Raw genomic sequence first — 24558 nt, forward strand, 5'->3', positions numbered from 1 at the left:
CTCTGATACATGGGCACAGTGCTCCCTTTGGAAATTTCCCTAAATGCTCACACCTGAGGCCGAAATGGAACCCCTAACACTTACTCCTGGGACATAATGCTTATAATACTACCATGTATATTGTCTTGAAATATACACTCCAAATCCAGTGGGGACAGCAACATGCTTCCCAAGGTTTAATCTCACAAATGAACCATGCAAACGTATGTACTTGTGCTTGAGGTGTGATTTAGAGAAAAATGTCCTGATGGTTGCAAAGTATATAAAAACAACAAATCAACAAAAAGACTACGATGAAAATATCAACAGCAAACAAATATTTTATAACAGCAAAATCATGTTTTGTTTTGTTTTGATTTTAAGGCCTTTTTCTGTTAATTTAGAAGTCTTCTCTCTCTCTCTCTCTCCCTCTGGGTCTGTGCCCAGGGGTCAATCAAAGAGAATTCTCAGTTAGCAGGATACAGTTTGTAAAGGGAAATATTGGCTAGCTGATTTCAGACAGCACTATTATTCTTAGGAGTCACTTTGACTGCTGCAAAATTATTCCAGTGAAAAGGTTTTTTGAGGTAATGCACAATTAAGGGTAGCCCCCTTTGCTTAAATTAAAATAAGAGTGTAATGAAGAATCTGACTCCTTCCTCTAATTTTACAAGTTCAATGGTAATCTAACCATGCCACTCATTTAGAGAAACCATTAATTTTGCTATGTGGCTGAAACTAGAAGGCCTCAGCTTTCTTTCTCTCACTTTTCCCCCCTCTTTTTGTTCTTTGTCTGTGCACCTGTTTGCACCACTTTAGCATCCCATTTAAAAAACTTTGGGTAATCCTCTGGCACTAACCCTGGTGTGATAATACTGCTGTTATTCAGCAGCATAATTACAAAGGGCAACACAGATAAAACATGTCTTTCACTTCTGCTTTGAATATGCCAGTTTTGCCAATCTTCAAGGTGAATGGTTTCCAAAACCTTCCGTATTTAATGTTAATCTAAATTCTTCACACAAATGAAACTTCCAATACCTCAGACAATGAAAAATGGTTAATTCTGATTCATTTGAATGAACAGTAATGATCAAAAGTTTTACAACAATACTTTGCCCTTCTGTAGCCTCTTCTGTGCTAAGGTATCAAAATGCCTTATAAACCTCAATGAATGGATCCAATCAGAGCCCCATGAGACAGTTAATGATTATCCCCATTTTACAGATAGGGAAACTAAGGCAGAGGGAGGCTAAGTGAGTTGCTCAGGTCATGCAGCAAGCCAGTGGCAAAGGCAGGAGGAAAAACTAGGTGTCCTGGAACCTAGTTTTTTGCTTTATCCAGTACACCATGCTCCCTTTGACTTGGAAAATACAGTTAAAATTTACAATACGTATAATTACTTATTAATGGAGAGTTATTCAAAACATTAACTAATGTCTATCCAGGGCTCTTGGCATCTTTGCTATATTTTAAAAATACATTATTCACAAAATAAAACTAAACGCTACATGTTTCCCATAACCAAGGATGCAGAAAATTTCACTCTCCACTCTCAAAACCCAGACCTCGGCTCCCCACTCCCTCTCCAAAAATCTTAGGGGAATGGGATAGTGAATTCTAAAGGTCGAGGCTTTGCATTAAGAATTCCCAATGGCAGCTCACTCTCTTTCAGACCATGGCAGCTCCAGCATGAGTGCCTCAGCTGATTGCAGCTGTGGAAGTTATGGCACAATCAGCCCGGTGGTCCCAAGCCATTTATGGCTTTTTAAGGGAAAACTAATTCTTTCAACTCCACCTGGAAATCAACAGAGAGCCTGTGTAGTCCTGGAGCACAGAGATTTGTCATGTGCTCATGGGGAGAGACTGTACCTAAAAAGTGAGCGATTGCATTCGGCACTAGCTTCTGTTTCCAAGTTGATTTAAGATGTAGCCCTATGTGCAATGCCATTATAGTAGTGTAATCTCAAGGAGAAAAAAGCACAGATCATCTCTGGATAATACAGATTCAACTACTATCTCTATGGGATGATTCATAGATCTATCTCTCTACAGACCTGTATCCTTCCACCCAAACTAAAATCTCAGCCTGTCTGGATGATATCTCCTCATGAATATCTAGCTGTCAGCTCAAGCTCAAAATGACTAAAACAGAGCTCTTAAATCTCCCTACCCCCTTCAGGCCCTCCCCCACTACTTCCTTTCTCAGTCACTGTGGACAACACCACCTCCCTGCCTGTCGCTCAGCCCCATAACCTGTGCATCGTCTTCAACTCAGATCTCTCTCTAAGTCCTCAAATCCAGGTTCTGTCTAAATCTTGCCAATTCTTTCTGCATAACATCTCTAAGATTCAATCTTTTCTATCCATCCGTGCAGCTAAAACTCTCCTCCAGGCTCTGATCACCTTGTGTCCCCATTACTGTTAACCTTTTCTCTGGCTTGACAAATGCAATTTTGCCCATCTCATATCCATTCAGAATGCTGTCTCAAAGATGATTCTCCTAGTCCATTGCTTTGACCATGCCGCCCCTCTCATTACATCCCTCCACTGGCTCCCCATTCTCTATTGCATCAAACATAAGCTACTTATCTTCACTTTCAAGGCCCTTCATAGCCTATCCCCACACTACCTAGTATTTCTCAGTCCCTACTGAAATATTGACTCAAGCCTCAGGTCAGTCCATGATGCCAGCTTCCCTCACCCACTTGTTAAATTTTCCACCAAGCACCTTTGTGCTTTCTCACATGCTGTCTCTCACCCTTGGGAAGAGCTTCCTGTAAACATTCACAAAACTAACTCATTATCCTACTTCAAACTCTCCTTTTCCATGATGCCTACACAAAAACTTGACAACGCTTAGTCTGCTGATGTCCCTTGACCACTGCCTACCATATTGACTAGTACTGCTTCCTTGTACTCCTCCGTCTAGCTGACTGTTTCCATCTGTTGTCTCTTGTCTTATTTGGGGTCCAAGTGCTCTGGAGCAGGGACCATCTCTTTTGGTCGGTGTTTGCACTGTGTGTAGCATAATGAGGTCCTGGGTCCATGACGGGGGCTCCTAGGTGCTCTGGTAATGCAAATTAATTAATTAATTAATTAATTAATAATGACAGCCAATTCTGTACCCAAAATAAATGGTCACAACCCTCCTGGACTGACGTAGATGAGAAAAAATCAGTTGGCCTTGTCTCTACTGCTTTAGGATCAACTAGCAGCAGCTGGGGATCTAATAGTTCTTCCCAAACTACAAACTTGAATCACAAATGGTGGGTACAAACCCTCAGTTAAGAGGGCAGATATAATTACTATATTTTCTGGTTGCTTCCTTCATCCTACCAACATCACTTCTGTCTTATCTGTATTGAGCTTCAGCCAGCTAGTTGTCATCCATTCCCCAGGCTCTACCAAAGCCAACATCTAGCAAACACCGAGTAACACTGGCTGGAGCAAATGAAACAGAGATGTAAAGCTGGATGCCATCAGCATAGTGAAAACAGTGCAGCCCCTGCCTCCTAACTAGCCTTCCTAACAGCCCTATGGACACAAAAAAGGAGGCATGATGGAGTCCTGAAGACCCCATGTCAAGGAACTAACAGGGCAGGAGAGTAATTGTCTAGTGCAGACTCCTGTGACCTCTCAGGAATAAGAATAAAGCCACTGAAAAATGGCCTGGCCTCCTTATCCTCCGGTTCACAGGCAACTTAGCAAAATCTTATGATGATCAAAGGCAGCTGATAGATCTAACAGTATCAGAATGGACACCTTTATCCACCGCAAAGAGGAGATCATCTACCAAAACAATTAGTGCAGTCTCCATACAGAAAGACTCAGGTTTCATTAGCCCGGAAAGACAAACCATGAACATGGAAGATCTGAAAAGATGTATGCCTCAACCTTGAATCACAGTCCATGCACGTCATAGGTAAAATTTTCATTTGTCCCACATCCGGTCTCACCCTGACAGCTTGATTAACAGTGAGGCCAGCTGTATGAGTTGAGCGAGACACCATTTAAGATTGCCCCACAGTTGTGAAATTCTAAGGTACTTCAGAGGAAACATCAACACTGAATCCCTGAGCACTAACAGCCTGGGTGCCTCCTATGACATCTCAGCAAGGAACTTTCCACAGCTCATGCAAAAATAACATCTTCTGAATAAAGAGACTAAGAGAAACTTCACAAGATCTTACCACAGAGTCTATTTTTCCCCAGGTAAAAGAGGGGCTTTATTTCTATGGGTGGGCAAATCTTCAAAGGTACAGTTCAACCAGAATAATTATCTAAAGATTTGGCTGCTTCTCAGAGCCTTTGCAGGAGAGAAATTGGAGTGGAAACTGTGGGTTACTGTGAATGTTTAGAGCTGCCATGAGGGGGAAGAGAGCAAGGAGTTAAGAGTCTGTGTAAACAGGAAATGAAGTCAGTCTTGCTCTGTTCACACCAACCACAGTATGCTGGGTCTCTGTAATCTCTCCATAGTGTCAGAGTGGGATTGAATAAAATTCTGACAGATCACGGAAAGGAAAACAGACAAGCAAGCCCTCCAGCCCAGCCAAAACAGCTTCACAGAGGTAGCAGTAGAACAGGCAGAAAAGAGGCCTGAAAAACCCAGCTCAGCGAGAACTGCTATGGTGAGTCCAGATTTTGCAACGGGGAGTGAGGGTAGGAAAGTAGGAGACACTGACGCTAATGCTAGGCCCCCAACAATACCAGTTCACCAGATGGCCACTCTGATTCCAGATATTCTGTCAGGCTTCTGGTTTAGACCAACAATCAGAGAAGAAACCAGTGAATACCTTGCTCTATACAATGGGACCAGAACCCTCCCAGCTTCTCAGAGGAAACAGTTCAATACTGTTAAAGAACAACTGGATAAGTATTTCATCCCACTCCACAAGGTAATTTTTGAGCAGGCATGATTTCACTTACACAAGCAAGAGAAGGGGAGTCAGGAAATGATTTCAGAACAACACTGTACAACTTCAATACTGTTGCTTGGGGAAATGAGTAAAGAACTTATCAGAGATAGTGTCATTGTAGGGCTGAGGCACAACCAACTCTCAGAAAGACTCTAAAATGACCTTAACCACACTCTAGAGACAGCCAACAATGTAGTCCTCCAAAGTCAGTACATAAATAAGCAACAGACTCTTCCCAGCAATAACTTCGAGGAGGAACCCCCTGTAGAAAGCATAGACATGAGGAGGAAAATGCCTCAGAATGCCCAGAAATAATACCCATGCAGATCAGTACAAGCACAAGAGGGAACCAGAGAGTGCTAGGCTAATAAGGAGTAAAGAAAAGGAATAAAACAAGAGCATGAAAGAACGTGCATGGTTTGGCAAATCCCCTCACAGCAAAGAACTTTGTCCATCAAGGAATAGCGCATATAGGAATTTTCTAAAAAGGGGACATTGTGTCGCACTCTGCCAGGCTAAATGCATAGTAGCAGCTGTCTTTTAAGAAGATGATCCAAAAGACAGTGTGATCACACACCTTGGAGCCATAGGAAATGATGAAAAAGAACCACCATGGATCACCACCATCGCCTTGGGAAAGAATGAAATAGACTTCTGATAGACAGGTGCTGATGTAACAATGAATCCAAAATCACTACATAGGAGGATGAAAGCACCAACACTTCAAGAGCCAAGAAAACATATTGAAAGTATCAGGACAGCCCCCATTAAATGTGAACGGAAAACATTTGGCCATTTTAAACCTTGGAAAGAAGATTACATCCCAAGACATTTACACTGTAGATGGCCTATGGAATTGTCTACTTGTCTGCCAAGCAATCACATCCCTAGGCCTGGTTATAAGGATAGAACCAGTTACCATGGACCTAGAAACTGAGATCAGGAAGATGTTCCCACAAATTATTCCAAGACAGGGAAATCAGAGGGAGAATACCACATTAAACTTCTATAAATGCAAAGCCATTTGCTCTGACGTGTAGGAGAGTCTCCCTCTCTTTAATGCCCAGGATGAAAGCAGAGCTCATACCAGATAGGTGTCATTTTCAGACTAGATACCCCCAAATGAATGGTGTGCTGGCATGGTAGTGGTTCCAAAACCAAATGACAAGGTTTGGATCTGAGTAGACCTCACCAAGGTCAATGAGAATGGCTGTAGAGAGTGACATGTACTCTCCTGTGTTGAACACATCTTTGGACAATTCAGAGAAGGAAAAGTCTTCCCAAAATTAATGTCCAATCTATTTTTTGGCAGATACCCTTGCTGCATAATCTGCATTACTTATGAACTTCATCACACCATTTGGAAAGTTGTGTTTCATTAGGCTAACATTTGGTATATTGTCTGCTCCAGAACACTTCCAGAGCAAAATGTCACAAATCCTGGAGGGTTTGGAAGGGGTTCTTTTCCAAATGGACGATATCCTTATATATGGATCAACTCAAACCCAATGTCTCTTTTGAGTCCTGGAAGGACCAGGGAAAAAAGACTTAATGCTAAGTGACAAGTGTGAATTCCAAGAAGACAGAGTCAAGTTTCTAGATCAGGTCATTGATGGAACAGCGGTCAGACCAGATCCAGAGAAAGTGCAAATGATTATCCAGATGAAAGAGCCGCAGAGTGTTGGTGAAATATGCTGATTCATGGGCCTGGTGATATACCTGGGAAATGGAGAAGTCAAAGCCACTGCAAGATCTCCTGAGTCCACAAAATTCTTGCTATTGGGGAATTAAACAGAGTCGGGCATTCAGAGAACTAAAGCAAAAGCTGAGAACTCCACCAGTTTTGGCCCTATATAAGCCAAATAAATCCATCACAGTTCCAGATGATGCTTCATCTTCTGGGATATGGAATAATCACCTTCACTGTGGTGCCCAGTAGTGTATGTCTCATGAGCAGCCACCAATACAGAGCAGCACTACACACAAATAGAAAAAGAAGCCCCAGCCACTACATGGGTTTCTGAATGTTTCAGAGACTTTCTAGTGGGCATCAAATTTCATGTGGACACTGACCACAAACTGTTAGTTGCTCTTCTAGGGTCAGAAAACCTAGATGAATTACCACCTAAGATACAACATTTTTGAATGAGACCCGTGAGGTTTCAACAATCAGTTGCTCATGGACCTGTGAAGAATCTTGCCACAGCTGATGTACCCTCCGAGGCCCTGAAATCAAACACACCACAGCAAGTCTAAACAGGAGGGGTTGCTCATAGAAACTTTTGTAGATGCAATACATACCACTCTACCAAGCACTAAAGAACTCTGGAAATAACTGAAAAAGAGGCAAGAGGCAAATGAATTCCTGAGTCAAGTCATGATTTATTGCAAAGAAGGCAGGATAAAACAGGCACATTCAGAAACCTCTATGAAATCATCCCAGGCAGTTTTTCTGGATCTTTCTATAAACCAAGGTCTACGGCTGAAGGGGTCCAGACTGGTTATCCCTACATAAATGCAACTGAAAATCCTTGACACGCTGCATGAGGGACAGCAAGGCATTACAAAATGCAGGGAGAGAGCCTGGGCTGAGCAAAGAACGACAACAGAGAATTGAGAAATGTAATATTTGCGCTTGCAGGAAAGCCACCAGAACTCTAACACCATCTGCTCTACTAGACTGACCAGGACAGAAAATCAGAATGGATCTTTTTCTGTTTGAATAATAAAACCTATCTTTTGATGACTGATTATTTCTCAAGATTCATTGAAGTCGCCATGTTGCTCAAGACCACCTGAAGTGCAGTTGTGGAGAGGAAAAAGCCTCTGTCTCCGCCTGATTCCCGGGCAAATCATCTCTAACAAGGGTCCTCAGTTCTCCTCAGAGACCTTTAAGAGGTTTTGCAGATACCTGTGGTTTTTTTCATTTCACACAAAGTCCACAGTTCCCTCTGAGTAATGGTGAAGCAGATTGTTCCGTGAAGACAATACAATAACTTCTTTCTAAATCCTCAGATCCTCACCTCCCCCTGTTGGCATACCAGTAAACACCTTTTGCAAATGGATTCAGCCCCGAAGAGCTATTGATGGCAAGAAAGTTGAGGTCCAATACACCCTGATTACTACCCTGAGAATGAACCTGTGAACAACATCCCACCTGCCCGCATAGAACTACCAGCATGTCCTCCAGATCCTCTCCCTGCAAGGAGATATCCAGCAAGAGAAAGACGGCCTCCTGCATTCCTGGAGGCTTACAGAAGATCTTGAGAATCAAGGAAATCAGAGGACTAATAGCCAAATGTCTTAAATGGGGAGAATAAACCCCTGACCAAAGGCTGCAAGTTCAGGCAGCCTACCCTATCCTTCACAGGGCTGTTTGTTCTTGTTTTGTGTTGATATTTCATTCCTGTGATATGCTGTTGTTTAATGTAAAGTTTCAATAAAGGTTTTATGACCCCCCTTCCTTTCTCAGAAAGGGGGATGTGGTCCTATTGTGAATGTTTAGAGCTGCCACAAGGGTGCCTATTGCAGGGAGGTAAGAGTCTGTGTGACCAGGAAATAAAGAGTCTTGCATTCAACCCAGCTATGGTTTGCTGGGTCTCTTTAATCTCTACAGAAACCCCACTAGAACAGGGTTTCTTGTGATATCTCTCACTTCTTTGTCCTGGCCAGATTGCTGGGTTGAAATATTGTGAATAGCCTCTGCAATGATATTTCAGTGGTTCCACTTCTGGATCCAGCTGAAACCAGAAAGTGCAAGGGAGCCGTAAATTCTAATGAAAAACAAAACAAAACAAAAACCGAAAGAGAGAAAGATAAACCAGAGTTCCAAACGTCCAAAAAAAATTTCATTTCAGTCTGGGGCAAAAGCCTGGGCTGGTTTTCCTGAAGCAGTTCATCCACCCCAGTTATTTCCTGTTCCTATAATGTATAAAATGCATTTGTTTATCTTTTTATTTGTTTATCATGAACATACCATGCAATATATGGCTGAAAAGACTTGTAGGATTGAGGACATGGCAAGAGTCCTTGGCTGGTTTGGCTGAGGATTGCTGGATGGCAGATGCTGGTTCTGGATGCAGAAGGGTTGTGCAGGGATCTTCCCCCATCCCTTCTACTCCCATCCCACACAGCACTATATACATTTAGGACTCAGTTGCTCTAGGCCTCATCCAGCAAAATGTTTAAGTATTGGCTTATTATCCTTTTAATTCAGTAGGACACTCAATGCTTATGGTTAAGTACTGTCACGAATAGGGATGGACTTAAGTTTATTAGCTTTGCTGAAATGGGGCCATCGGCAGTGGTGAAAGTAAGCCGGTCTGGTACGGTTTCACGTACCAGCAAGAGCCGGTACACAGCTGACTGTACTGGCAGGGGGCAGCTTCCCCAGGCCTCAATTTAAAAAGGGCCCTGGGCTCCCGGCAGTGGCTGGAGCCCCTGGCCCTTTAAATCGCTGCCAGAGCCCCGCTGCTGGAGCCCTGGGGTAGCGGCAGCAGCTGGGAGCCCCGGGGCTCCAGCAGCAATTTAAAAGGCCTGGGACTCCCGGCCACCACTACCATAGCTGGAACCCCAGGGTAGTGGCGGTGATTTAAAGGGCCTAGGGATTTAAAGGCCCTGCCCCTTTCGCCTGAGGCTCCACCCCTTCCAGCTGAGCCTCCCTCCTTGCTCAGGAACCCGGCCCTGTGTACCAGTAAGTCCCTTAAGTTACTTTCACCCCTGGTAAAAGGGCGTGATCCTGTAAGGTGCTGAGCAATTCCTAGAAGTACTGAGTGTCTTCAACTCCCAACCTCAAAGTTCATTTTGATCAAAACTTGTACTGTGTGAAATTGTCACCTAATGTTGATTTTCAACAAGTGTTGGAACACTGGGAACGTTCCAGAAGACTGGGAGAAAGCTAATGTTGTGTCAATTTTTAAAAGGGTGAATGGGGTGATCCATGTAATTACAGGCCTATCAGCCTGACATCAATCCCAGGGAAGATAATAGAGCAGCTGATACGGGAATCATAAGAATGGTAATGTAATTAATGCAAATCAGCAGGGGCTTACAGAAAACAGATCCTGTCAAACTAACTTGATACCTTTTTATGAGATTACAAGTTTGGTCGATAAAGGTAATAGTGTTGATGTAATATACTTAGATTTATTTAAGGCATTTGTCTTAGCACCACATGACATTTTGATTAAAAATCTAGAATAATATAAAATTAACATGGCACACATTCAATGGATTAAAAACTGGCTAACTGATAGGTCTCAAAATGTAACTGTAAACCGGAAATCATTATCAATTGGCTGTGTTTCCAGAGGGGTCCAACAGAGGTTGGTGTTTGGCCCTCTAACATTTCTATTAATGGCCAGGAAGAAAACATAAAATCATCCCTTTGCGGGTGACACAAAAATTGGGGAAGTGAATACTGAAGACGACAGGTCATTAATTCAGAGCAATCGGGATTGCTTGGTAAACTTGCACAATACGTGTTTTAATATGGCTAAATGTAAATGCATACATACATAGGAACTAAGAATGTAGGCCATACTTACAAGATGGGGGACTCTATCCCGAGCAGCAGTGACTCTGAAAAAGATTTGGGGGCCATGGTGGACAGTCAGTTGAACATGAGCTCTCAATGTGACACAGTGGCCAAAAGAGTGAATGTAGTCCTGGGATGTATGAACAGGGGAATCTTAAGTAGAAGTAGCAGGGTTATTTTACCTCTATAGTTGGTACTGGTGCAACTGCTGTTGGAATACTATGTCCTGTTCTGGTGCCCACAATTCAGGAAGGATGTTGATAAATTGGAGAGGGTTCAGAGAAGAGCCAGGAGAATGATTAAAGGATTAGAAAACCTGCCTTGTAGTGCTAAACTCAACGAGTCTATTTAGCTTAACAAAGAGAAAGTTAAGGGGGTGACTTGATCACAGTCTGTAAATCCACGTGGGGAACAAATATTTAATAATGGGCTCTTTAATCTAGCAGAGAAACTATGGCTGGAAGTTGAAGCTAGACAAATTCAGAGTGTAATTAATGAGTAAATTTTTAATGGTCAGAGTAATTAACCACTGGAAAAATTTACCAAGGCAAGGGTCATTGTGCATTCTCCATCACTTTAAATTTTAAAATCAAGATAGGATGTTTTTATAAAAGATCTGCCCTAGGAATTACTTTGGGGAAGTTCTATGGCCTGTACAGGAGGTCAGACAAGATGGTCACAATGGTACATTCTGGCCTTGGAATCTGTGAATCATCTAAATAGAATAAATCTATTGAATTTAATGTTTGGGCATTAAAGGCTCCTATAAAAATATGGTTCTACATCATTTCATAGATTTGATATGTTTTGATCATACACCTTGACTGTACCTTATCTTTTCAATAGCTTGCTAGATACATTTTTTCTTTGAATAGTTAGTAGGTTGTAGATGCCAGATAAACTGTGAACAATTGATAAATCAATACAGAATGGAGAGAGACACACATCTGAAATATATCAAAAACAAAAACAACAAAAAACAAACAAAAAAGCCATTAGAAAACACTAATTTTTCAAAAATTATCCTCACACTATCTATAACTTTTTTCTGAGACAAAAAAGAGAGCGTTCTATGTTTTTAGAAACAGCCATGGCCTTATTCATGCTACAAGCCAAACCACTTAAGAAGCAGAACCTTTGTAGTGCCACAAAGATAATACAAAAAATAAAAAAACACACTTGCTTCCTCTTTTATTTATGAGTATTGACATTCTTGTGCAGTATTAGGAGAGCTCATTTAGCTTCCAGTTCTAAGAATTTCTGAATCTATAGCCAGTAATTATTGGCATTCAGGGGTACAAAAGAGAAAAACAAAGCACACAAATTCTAGCACATTCATGTGGGATTGGGAGTTGAATTAAGATCTTCACACCCCATTGAATTATCAGCCCCCCTATTAGAGCCTTATTAAAATGGTAATGATTATATACCAACTATAGGCCGGCTCCCGCACCTGTCAAAAATACCCCGATTATCCTGTTCATTCAACTGTCTGGCTCTTGAATCTGTGTCTCAGGTTTACTATTCTGTGAAGTTGGAAGGGTATTTTTAAGAAAAGATACAAGAACAAACACTTCCATAGGGGTGATAGAAAATCCTCTCTGATTTCCTACGCCTAATGCCCATTTGGTATTATGGTATCTCGGACAGCAATAGGAGGAAACAGATACTATTTCACTAGAATTGAGGAAGAAAACAGAGAGGCAAACTACAAGCTCTTTATCAAAAAGAAAGCACTCTTGCTTTACGATCAAAAAAATAAAACAAAACCTTCACATCATTACTCATCTAGCAACCAGAATCGTGTTATATACAGCAAGAAAGACTGCCCTGAAGTACAAAATAAACTCTAATATTTTTAAAGGAACATCCCTCTTAATTCCAACTTTTGACCAAGTCCACAGCTTTTCCTACTGAAGTGCCATATTCTCCTGGCTTCTCTTTTAAAATTAATGAAAGCATTTTTCATATTGATCTTCAATAACCAAAGCCTAATCCTGCAAATCCTTACTCACATAAGCAAGGGTTTGCAGGACTTGGAAGGATCCCCTATACCTTATATTTTAAATTAGAAGTTTTCACTTCAAAATGATAGAGAGATATTAAGCTTCCTAGAAGGAATTTTGTCCTGTTGCCTAATAAAACAGAACAATGTGCAATAGCTTCTGCTAATATTAATAGACAATCCTGAAGGAAGAAAGTATTTTTCACTGTTTCAAAAATGTCTTTATATTACCACTATTCTATTAGTTTGTCAAATACCAGAATATAAAAGAATGTTGTTATAAGGGCATTTAGGGGTTGAATGCCAGCCACAGAACCTGAGATAGATGCTATGTCAGTAACTGCCCTGAGCACTTTTGAGAGGTGGAACAATCAACAAAGCAGAATTTGGTTTGCTCCCAAAAAGCATTTTTGATTTGAAGCATTTCTTGTGATGAAGTATCAGAAAGACCAGTAAACATTTTTTTAATTTAAATTTTAAATTAAAGAAATTTCTAAGAGCAGCATTTAACGGGTCTAAGCTACCAAAGATATGATTTTATGAACAACAGGCCTGATTCTGCTCACTCTGATGTCAACGGCAAAACTCCTTTTGCCTTAGGAACACAGATACAAATGTGATGGCTGCCATTATAAGAAGACAACTACTGTATACAGAGAGGTAGAACACAGAGGGATCAGGCCCCAAAGTGCCATAATTGTTAAGCTATGAATTGTGGTTGTAACTTTATTTTCTGTGACTGTATATTCCAATGGCGGGGGTCCTCAGTTTAACAGAACTCAGTTTTTAAGTATGTTTTAGTGGGAGTGGGAATACAAAAATAGATCACAACATCATTACAAATGTATAAATAAATAACAAAAAGATGGAACTAATAATATGTGCTCAATAGTATCACCCAGACTAACTTGTTTGTATGTTTTTTCCTGCTTCCCACCCCTTTGTCTCTGTGTGGCTTTTTGGATTCTAAATTTGTTGCAGCGAGGTCTGTCTCTTACTGTGTATTTATACTGTGGCCTAGCACAAATGTGGTCCCAAGCCTGCTTGGGGGCTTTGAGCTCTACCATAATATGGGGTGGGATATTCAAAAGCACTCAGTGTTACTTCAGTGGGGGTAGGATTAGGCCAATGCTGAGCACATTTAGAAACCCTACTCATAAAGAATCATAATCCTTTTGGTCAAACTTTTCAAGCATCCACTAATATGAAGTGCCTCACTGCCTGGGTATGCAAATCAAACACTTGAGCCCTCACTTTGAGCAATAACAAATAGGAGGCTTTGCACCCATATTTCTACACCCCTACCCACCTCCAGTCCTAATCCTGATCAGAGGCTGAATCAACTTGTGGATCAAGTTAGTGCAGCTTCTGGGCAGCTCTAACTTGTGCTGATGGAGAACAGCCCTCAAGGAGCCACTCCACTAACCAGGATCACCAAGGACATTAAGTTCTGACCTTGCCCCAACACATCTTTCTTCTCACTCTTAGCCCACCCTATGCCAGCTCAGGATTCCCCACTTATAGGGGAATTCTCATCTCCTGCCTTAAGGCAGATATTAGTTCCTTTGTGCAGGACTTTGGAAAGCCTGTATAAATGAAGTGATAGACAAGAGCAAAAGTATAGGGGCAGGAAGCTGTGGGAAAGATAGAGAGGCCACTGGGGGGAAAGAGGGAACCTAGTAGGGATGGTAAGTGAGAACAGAGAGGTAGGTGGGTGGAACTGAGTAAGAGAAGTGTCATCTGACTGGATTACTGTGCAGCGGCACTCTGGTGAGAAGTTGTGGGGATCAATTTGGGGAGTGGGAGTATGTAGTATGCACAGCAGGAGAGGAGAGACAATACCAGGAGATGAGCAGGGAGGAAGGAGCTGAGACATAGCTGGGAGGAGGTCCTTCTACCTCCCTTTCTTTGATCAAAGGGCTGCTGCACAATTCTTCAAATTAAAGTTTTAAAAAATTTAAAACAAATGTTTAAAAATTCTAAAATGTTGAAAAACGATGGAGAAAAATACATCTATACAGACTAAGATGACTGTGAACTAAACATCTTTAATTCACCCAGACTGAGTTTGAAAGTAATCAGAATATGAATATTTAGGAAAAAAAACAAATTACATGTTACTTTTGAGTAATTTTTTTGCCCACGTTTCAAAAAACACAGACATTATTTTGTGTCCCTTTAATCCAAATAAATGTGTTTTGCCATCTTGGTTGAAAATAATGTTTGTAACTAGAGAAAAAAGCTGTTTTTTTCATGATTTTTAAACCGCTGATGGGTCACTTACCCATTATTAGTGAGGGTTATGAGTTAAAAACCTATGAAGGGATTCACGCTAATAGAGGTCAGTGTTCATGTCATACCAGTTTGAACAAGAGGATAGATGGATAAAAGACAAGGTAATGATTTGTGACAGGGGCCCAAAATTTAATTTAAACAATTAAATTACCCTTCTAAGAGATCCCCAAGGAAATCTATTAACATACCATCTCCCCTCATCCCCAAAGCATACAAAAGCTGCCTAGTAACTGCCCAGCATCACTGCCTTTGTAAGATGTTGGATGATCCCAAGACAAAAAACATATGCTATTAGTTTAATGGTAGAGTGATCAACAAGGGTGGGCTATTCTTTAGGTTTACTTGCCCTACAAACGAGAAAATTAATGCCATGCAACAAAATGTCCCAGCAGAAGTGTAGGGTCTGATTTTTCTCTCATTTCTGCTGGTTTTTCACTTAGATAATTCCATTAGCGTAGTTGGAGTTAGTCCTGAGTTACTCTTACATGAATGAAAATAGAATCAGATCCTTAGAAGGCGAGGCAGGCAAAATGAACTCCATATTTGTGAGCCACAAAAGCAGCCATAGACACTTCCCCCTGTTTTGAGGAGCATACTCAGGATTTGAACTGAGCTGGCTCAACTGTGGTGAGCAAATGGGTCCTTTTTTCAGCCAGCCACCCTTTTGTACCGGGGCTCACACAGCCTGGCTGCCACTCAGGCTATGTCTACACTTTCGCGGTAAGTCAACCTAAGTTACACAACTCCAGCTACGTGAACAATGTAACCGGAGTCAACGTAGCTTAGGTCGACTTACTGCAGTGTCTACACCGTGCTGGGTCGACTTACCCTACTCTTCTCGTTCGGGATGGAGTATCAGGGTCGACCAGAGAACGATCTGTAGCCTATTTGGCAGGTCTTCACTAGACCCGCTAAATCGACCCCTGGTGCATCGACCGCTGGAGCACTGATCTGGCAGTAGTGTAGACATAGCCTCAGTAAGCATCTTGCCTTGTTGGTGCCTCTGGCCAGTCAGGGTATGCAGCTGGGAGTGAGCCTCCCGGCCTGGGTAGACAGACTTGTGCTAGCAGCATTTGAGCCAGCACACTGAAAATAGCAGTGTGGATGTTGCAGCTTAGGCTGGAGCTTGGGCTCTCAAGCCTAGGGGATTAGGGACCTCAATTCTGACATTTCCTAACTTTGCAGTGTTTGACTTTGCATCCTTAACATCTTTTTAATGTAGTTTTTTGTATATAAGATACATTAAAATTACAGGACTTAGGACTTACAGTGGTTGGGGCACTAGTGGTTAGGGTACTAGCCAGGACTCAGGGGACATGGGTTCAATTCCCTGCTACCTGTGTGACCTTGGGCAAATCACATAGTCTGTTTCTGTGCCTCAGTTCCCCATCTGTAAAATGGGGATAATAGCACTGCCCTACCTCACAGGGGTGTTGAGAGAATAAGTATGTTAATTACTGTGAGATGTACAGCTGCTACAACAATGAGGGCATATATGACTCTAAGGGTATGTCTATACTACCCGCCGGATCGGTGGGCAGCGATCGATCCAGCGGGGGGGTCGATTTAGTGCATCTAGTCTAGACATTATAAATCAATCCCTGAGCACTCTCCCATCAACTCCTGTACTCCACCAGGCCGAGAAGCACAGGCAGAGTTGATGGGGGACCGTCAGCAATCGACTCACTGCAGTGAAGACACCGCGGTGAGTAGACCTAAGTACGTCGACTTCAGCTATGTTATTCACATAGCTGAAGTTGCATAACTTAGATCGATCCCCCCTCCCCAGTGTAGACCACGGCTAAGAAATAGATAAGATCCACTTGGCTGTATAACACACCATCCTGCAAGGTTCTTCCCTAGAGGATATGTTCCAATGCTTTTTTCCTAGTATTGTTTTAAACTATTAAAGTGATGGGCTTTCCATCATTTACTGTACTTGGCCAAATACTCTATATCTAGATGTGATTTAAAGCTATGAAACACAAGTAAACTTTCAAAATAATAAGCTAGGAACACACACATTCTGCTGAGTTATCATACCCACTGAGTTATATCTGATTTGCCTTCAATTAGTCCCCAGTCTACATGTGTGTAACTTTGGGCTCAATCCCACAAAATAATAAGTATCCTGGTCCCAATTCAGTAAGCACATGCTTAACTTTAACCAAATGAGCAGCCCCACTGAATTCAAGGAGACTACTCGTGGGCGTAAGGTTATGCACGTTTAAATCTTTGTAGGATTGGGCCTCAGAGTGGATCTCAAATCCAGTTACAAAGATCTATAGCAAATCCATAGCTAACAGTGAAAGTGGGGTTTCCTCATTCTAGAAGACTGGGTATTTTTAAAGTACAATAGAAAGGTTCACTTACCCTAGCATTGTACATTTTCAGTTCCAAGGCTTTAAAATCCATGCGGCCAATCAATGCTCTCATAAAATTGCTGCAAAATAGCAACAACAGAAGTAAAAAAGAGGCACTTTTACGTAACATGATTATACTTTTTCTTGATGGTCTCTAAACTCTTTAATGCTCCTTAGAAAAAAAGAAATAAACTACAGATGTCAAATTCCATTTTATTCTCTATCATTTTCTAATTGATTTCTTCACATATCACTACAGATGATCCTGAAGTAAAACTTTTGGATTTGAACAACTGTCCCAGTCGAAGTTGGGTCCAACTCCAGTTAGCATTAAAGTTCAGCGTGTACCACTCGTATTCTGCCCTTGGTTCCTTTGGGTATGCTTTCAGTACTTCCATTGAAGTAAATGGAAGCTGGATAGGTTTCTGAGGACAAAATGTGACCCAGAAGGTCAAATTTTATTCTGATCTACTTAATTCAGGGCAGGATTTTGCCCATATACTAAGGTCCAGATCCTCAAAGGTATTTTGGATAACTTCTATTGATATCAATGGTAGCTAGGACCCAAAATACATTTGAGGATCTGGGCCCAAGTTCCTAATTCAACAAAGGACTTAAGTATGTGCTTAAGTGCTTTGCTGAATTGGGGCCTATAGTAACTGAGATTTTTGTATTTATTCTGCTGTATGTCAAAAAAGATTTTCCTGCCAACAACAAAATTCTTGCATATGTCAAAAAAGATTTCACTGCCAACAAAGACTCATCTAACCCTTTTACATAGTAATGACTAGACAAACTGGAAGCTAAACTCACACAAGTGTGCTGACTCCCCTCCCTCTTACAACGATGTAAATCAGAGTAGCTCCACTGAAGACGGTGGCATTCTTTCAGATTTCCCTGTTGTTTCAGAGAAAAATCTGGCCCATGAAGTTACAGGGTGACTACAAACTGCTGTGAAGCAAATCATGGACATCGTGCTTTGTGGAGTATTCCTGACTGACAACACTGTAGGAGGAGAAACTTGTCTGGGTGTAACATCAGTTTCCTGTAACTCTGCTGAAATCAGTGAAGAAACATCAGCATTAAAGCTAGTGTAACAGCATCAAGAATCAGGCCTAGTATCTTCCAATTCCAGGTGGCAACGATATGATAGACAGCAACTCTTTGTACAGTACACCCATCCACCTCTTGTAACTGAGACCCATACTTACTGCCAGGTCTCGATGCAACCAATCCAATAAGTGGTACATTGGCATGTTGTGATTTTTGTTCTTGATTTGCAATTATTACATAAAACTAGCTCTGCAAATATAGGCTAACAAAGTTCTTACCAGCACGGGAGGGGGGAAGAAAACAGACCAGGTCTACACTTAAAACTTTTGCTGGTATAGTAATGTCAGTCCGGGATGCAATACTTTTGTGTGTGACATTTTTAATATCAGCAAAAGTCCTAGTTTGAATCCATTAAACTGGCAAAAAGTGCTTTTGCTGTTATAGCTTATGTTGTTCAGGGAACTGATGTAAGCTGCATCTACACAAAGAAGGTTTGCCGATACAACTATCCCAGCAAACCTTTTCTGTGTAGTCTAGGTGTTTCACATACTGGATCTCTCAGTGCCAGGCAAATTCACCTTTGTCTTTATTCTGAACAAGTCAGGTCCATTCTTAATTTCTTGTTTTGTGAGAGCAAAATACAGAGACGGTGACATATCTGAAGAAACTTCCCCATGCGCCTAAATAACCAAAATCTCATTTCCCTCTTGTAGGGCCATATCCTGAAGTCCTAGGGAAAGGCCATATCCTTTACACCTAGGGAAGGAAGGATGGTCTTGCAGTAAAGACATTGCACTAGGACACAAGAGATCTGATGTCAATCTTGACTCTGCCACGGGGGTGACCACCCATCCATTATTTTAAGGGAGCATCCTTTATTTGTCCCTTAGGGTGACCACCCATCACTTATTTTAAGATGTATTGAAATGTATTAAAACTGATAAACATTTTAAACATTAAATGAAGCTTATGATAATTTCACTGTATATTTGAGGGCAGGAGAAATGTACACTTGAGAGAAAAACACGATATGCTAAGGGAAATGATGTTTCCCTAAACTGTCCCTTAAAATAAAGCGTTGTCCCTTATTTTTCATAGGGTTTTCCCTTATTTCCACCCAACAAAGGTGGTTACTCTATCTGCCACAGACTATGTGACCTTGGACAAGTCACTTAATCTTTGTGACTCAATTTCCCATGTTGAAAATGAGGATACTAATACTACCCATTTCCCTCTCTTGTCTATTTCGGCACCTTTGGGCAGGGGCTGTCCTAATACATATTTGTACAATGTCTACCTCAATGGGGCCCCTAAGTCCTGCCATAATACAAAAACATAAAAAACAGTGATAGATTTCTGAATATGCCTTTTACCAGCCAAGTTTCCAATATATACAAATGAAATGTTAACTATTACCATGACTGGAAATAAGGGAAAGCATCTGAGGAGCCTGTGAAAGGAGACTGTACTCCTGGAGTCCTGCTACCTGGGAGCTATCTGTGCTTCCTCATGCAACAGGCAAGTCATAAGAGAATTCTCAGCCAAAAGCACGATGAGACCTTCCCCCACTTACGCTTACCCCTGGGTCATTTATTTCTGAGAGATTGGACTACTCCTCATTACACCTCACATTCCAATTGCTCTGTCCTTGTTTCATATCCTGCTTCTACAGAATCTTATTTTCCTTTTAGCCAGAGCTATGTCAGGGTTCCCTTCCCCCCCCCTTCCCCCGCCCCCCTCCATGCATTTGAAACAAAAGTGTAAACTACAGAAACTATTTGCATTTCACGGGTATTCACACATTGTGCCAACACGATGGCCCAAAAGTTTGGCGGGTAACCTTGCCCAGAGCATTCGTGAGCTGATGATGAACGGCTGTGAAGCCTTTGTGATTGCTCAGGCTCCATTGTTGGTCAAACAATGAAGGAGGACACAAGTCTGGCTCAGGAGAGCAACGGATAAAATTGTTGGGCAGAATGGCGGGCTCCTGCCGACATGACCACTTGTTGACATTGAAAGGATTCAACAACAAGTGAGCAGAAACAGAAACGATTCTGTTCGGCAGGGCTATTAGCTGCAACGTGTGGCACAGGCGCGGTCACTCCTGATGTGTTTCCTCACTAATGAGCTCTGAATGCCCTATTAAACTGGGAGGCTATAGGCCCAGAGCCACTAGGACAATGGTATGCATGAATGACTCCCCCAGTTCCTATTGGCTGGTCAGATGAAGGAAGCAACTGGCAACACTCAGATTTAAACAGGGCTGACAGTACAGTTAAATGATCATTAATTAGAGTTGGTGAACAGATAGTGACTCAAAGCAATTCTTAATGACAAGATAACAGTCTAACATTACTCAGCTTTGAGCAAGTTCAAGCTTGCACCCTGTCTCGTTCTTTGTATTATACAGATTGTCATCACACTGATTTTAGGCTCTTTCACATATTCACCAACAAAAACACTTTGTTAAAAGTGTGTCAAGGTTCAGAATGTGAATCCATTTTAAAAATAAATAAATACACTCTTTTTATAAAAAAAAACTAGGTAAAAAAAAAAAACCTGCTAACCAACTAAAAGTCTGCAAATGGACAGATGAGGAATCCAGCCAGTTCATCTTCTGCCATATAATTCTTCATCACCCAGTATAACCCTCCCTGACATAACATTGCCCGTCCAACCTTAGTTTTGCCCTTTGGTTTGCTTTGTCTTCGGACATTTCAATGGATAATGAGAACATTCAGCATTACAGCAGTAAGGATTCACAAGCAAGAGTTTGGAAGGAAGATAAATCATCATGATCCAGGGCATAAACCAACCTCTATCTGATGGGGTTAGTGAGAATTTTTTTCCTGGGGCAAGTTATTTCGTAACTGCCGACTACTGGATTTCTTGAATTTCTTTCTGAAGCATGAGGTACTGAGCATTACTGGAGACAGGGCACTGGCTCAGCAGGACCGTAGGTTCGGTATGGCAGGTCCTATGTCATGGAAATATGCTATTGGATATTTATACTGTTAATTTTATATATTGCTTAGTAAATGCATAAGGAAGTTTTCTAAAGAAATATAGTACCAGGCAAATGAAATTATGTCAGAGCACTGCAAGTTCTCTCACTGTGTGATGTGTTGGTAACGCAGAAGACTAGAGTTATGATTAGCATTGGAAAGACTGATGTGTTTGGTATTTTGAAATGTGTTGATTGTATGGCTTTGGAGTTTTCTGGGACTGTATGCAGATCTTGCAAATTTGTATTTTAACTATGTTAATTAAATTCTGTAGCAACTAATTTATGTAGTTTTTCCACAGGAGGTAATGATGTAGTGTATGTTAGTGATACTGCATACTGGAAATGGATTCCTTGAATGAGAGATTATACAATCTCCTGGCAACTGGGTTGTTCTGAAATGCACTCATATTTTTGCAGATGTTAGGGGGCAAAGTTAAAGTTGGGTGGGTGATGTTAGTTGGGTGTGACAAGAGTGACCGATGAAGGGTTGTATTGCAAGGAACTGGCTGCATCCACTATTTAGATTGTAAACTCCCCAAAGCAGGGATCATTGTTTTGCTCTGGGTTTCTACCTTGCTGAGCACAATGGGGTCCTGGTCCATGACTGGGACTCCTAGGGGCTACCACAACATAAATAATAGATTAACTCTTTGTTTCCACCCTCCTTTTGGGGGGCAGGAGGTTTGAAGGAGCAGATTTTTTTTTTGAAAGAAACTAATTTTTGGTGGGTGTTAGCTTGCTCTGTAGAAACACTTTCACCTTTAATGTCCTTTCAATGAATAATTTTTATTGTGAATTTCCCTGTTTGATGTTTTGTCTTTTTTTTTAAAGAGTTCTGAAAGTTTAAACTGGGAACCCTTGCTCTGAATGATCTTATTTTTCTGACCAAAGTGGTGCTCCAAACAGCAGCTCCATAGGTAGTATGTGGCTGTTTGTGAGACTTCTACACAGAAGGAAAAGGAGAGGGAACCAGATGGAAAATTTTAATCATGCAAAGATTTCCATCTCGAAAATTATAAGCATTTTAGGTTTCTAATGTGCATAAAAGTCTCTGCTTTCCCCTGTGGCCATACACCTCTCTCCAGCCCAGTTGCAGGGGGGAAGTTCATAGGGGCTGGGAATTGGGCTTTTAGTGGGAAGCCAGTGTCAAACTTAACAATGGGGTAGCTCCCACTGTGCCATAATCAATTCTTGCATGAAAAATAATTTCTCAGTTTCCATGTAGGCTAGTAGGTCCCAAATGTCATTCTGTTCCCTAGATGCAGAGAAACGGTGTGATTCTGCTGCACAGGGGTGGACAGGAGCTGATAATCCTACAGAGCCCAGATAATGTGAGGCATCCCCACACTGCCCTACGTAATGTGGCCTTAGAGGCAACAAGGATGGCGCAGAATGGAATTGGGGGAAATGGAAAATAAACCTATATTTATTCCCTAAAACCCCACAAAAAGGAGGTTTATCTATCTCTTGGAGCACCCTCTTCACCAAGTCCACCTGCTGAGGCAAGTCAGAAGAAGTTGGTGGGCTTAGAGGATTTGGTTCATAATACAATGATCCATTATGTGATGAACCCATTGTATTACCACAGTTAATGTTAGGTTCAATTTTACACTTAAAGCAGGAGCTCAACCTCTTTGTCTTGTATGAAAAAAACAGGGTATCTGCTCTGAGTATTCAGCACATAATATCTTAGCAAAGCTTGAATTTTCTGAGTTTCAAGAAATTGTTTTCCAATTTTTCCACATCCTTCTTGTAGTGTGGGGCCCAAAACTGGACACAGTACTCCAGATGAGGCCTCACCAATGTCGAATAGAGGGGAATGATCACGTCCCTCGATCTGCTGGCAATGCCCCTACTTATACATCCCAAAATGCCATTGGCCTTCTTGGCAACAAGGGCACACTGTTGACTCATATCCAGCTTCTCATCCACTGTAACCCCTAGATCCTTTTCTGCAGAACTGCTGCCTAGCCATTCGGTCCCTAGTCTTTAACGGTGCATGGGATTCTTCCGTCCTAAGTGCAGGACTCTGCACTTGTCCTTGTTGAACCTCATCAGATTTCTTTTGGCCCAATCCTCTAATTTGTCTAGGGCCCTCTGTATCCTATCCCTACTCTCCAGCGTATCTACCTTTCCTCCCAGCTTAGTGTCATCTGCAAACTTGCTGAGGGTGCAATCCACACCATCCTCCAGATCATTAATGAAGATATTGAATAAAACCGGCCCGAGGACCGACCCTTGGGGCACTCCACTTGATACCAGCTGCCAACTAGACATGGAGCCATTGATCACTACCCATTGAGCCCAACAATCTAGCCAGCTTTCTATCCACCTTATCGTCCATTCATCCAGCCCATACTTCTTTACCTTGCTGGCAAGAATACTGTGGGAGACCGTGTCAAAAGCTTTGTTAAAGTCAAGGAACAACACATCCACTGCTTTCCCCTCATCCACAGAGCCAGTTATCTCATCATAGAAGGCAATTAGATTAGTCAGGCACGACTTGCCCTTGGTGAATCCATGCTGATTGTTCCTGATCACTTTCCTCTCCTCTAAGTGCTTCAGAATTGATTCCTTGAGGACCTGCTCCATGATTTTTCCAGGGACTGAGGTGAGACTGACTGGCCTGTAGTTCCCAGGACCCTCCTTCTTCCCTTTTTTAAAGACGGGCACTACATTAGCCTTTTTCCAGTCGTATGGGACCTCCCCAGATCGCCATGAGTTTTCTCTGCAATCACATCCGCCAGCTCCTTTAGCACTCGGATGCAGCGCATCCAGCCCCATGGACTTGTGCTCGTCCAGCTTTTCTAAATAGTCCTGAACCACTTCTTTCTTCACAGAGGGCTGGTAACCTCCTCCCCATGCTGTGCTGGCCAGCACAGCAGTCTGGGAGCTGACCTTGTCTGTGAAGACAGAGGCAAAAAAAGCATTGAGTACATTAGCTTTTTCCACATCCTCTGTCACTAGGTTGCCTCCCTCATTCAGTAAGGGGCCCACACTTTCCTTGACTTTCTTCTTGTTGCTAACATACCTGAAGAAACCCTTCTTGTTACTTTTAACATCTCTTGCTAGCTGCACCTCCAGGTGTGATTTGGCCTTCCTGATTTCACTCCTGCATGCCCGAGCAATATTTTTATACTCTTCCCTGGTCATTTGTCCAATCTTCCACTTCTTGTAAGCTTCTTTTTTGTGTTTAAGATCAGCAAGGATTTCACTGTTAAGCCAAGCTGGTCGCCTGCCATATTTACTATTCTTTCCACACATCGGGATGGTTTGTCCCTGTAACCTCAATATTATTATTCATTGTAATGGAATCCTCTTACATTTCTAGAGAACCCTATTGTTTTCATTCATGAAAAATTCTATAGTTTTCCCTATAGGAGGAATATAAAAATGCAAGGG

General features: G+C 41.8%; 1 protein-coding gene across 1 annotated transcript in view; it reads right to left on the reverse strand.

The window, feature by feature from the left end:
- LOC311514346 (uncharacterized protein) overlaps positions 1 to 24558 on the reverse strand; it is a 240923-nt gene that overhangs the window by 9529 nt on the left and 206836 nt on the right. Inside the window, exon 15 of the mRNA XM_084616902.1 lies at positions 17107 to 17176. Within this exon, the coding sequence (XP_084473028.1) occupies positions 17107 to 17176 (70 nt within the window). The remainder of the gene's footprint in view (positions 1 to 17106; positions 17177 to 24558) is intronic.

The sequence above is a fragment of the Lepidochelys olivacea genome (assembly GCF_965140295.1).
Source record: "Lepidochelys olivacea isolate rLepOli2 genome assembly, chromosome: 1".
Taxonomy (NCBI): Eukaryota; Metazoa; Chordata; order Testudines; family Cheloniidae; genus Lepidochelys; species Lepidochelys olivacea.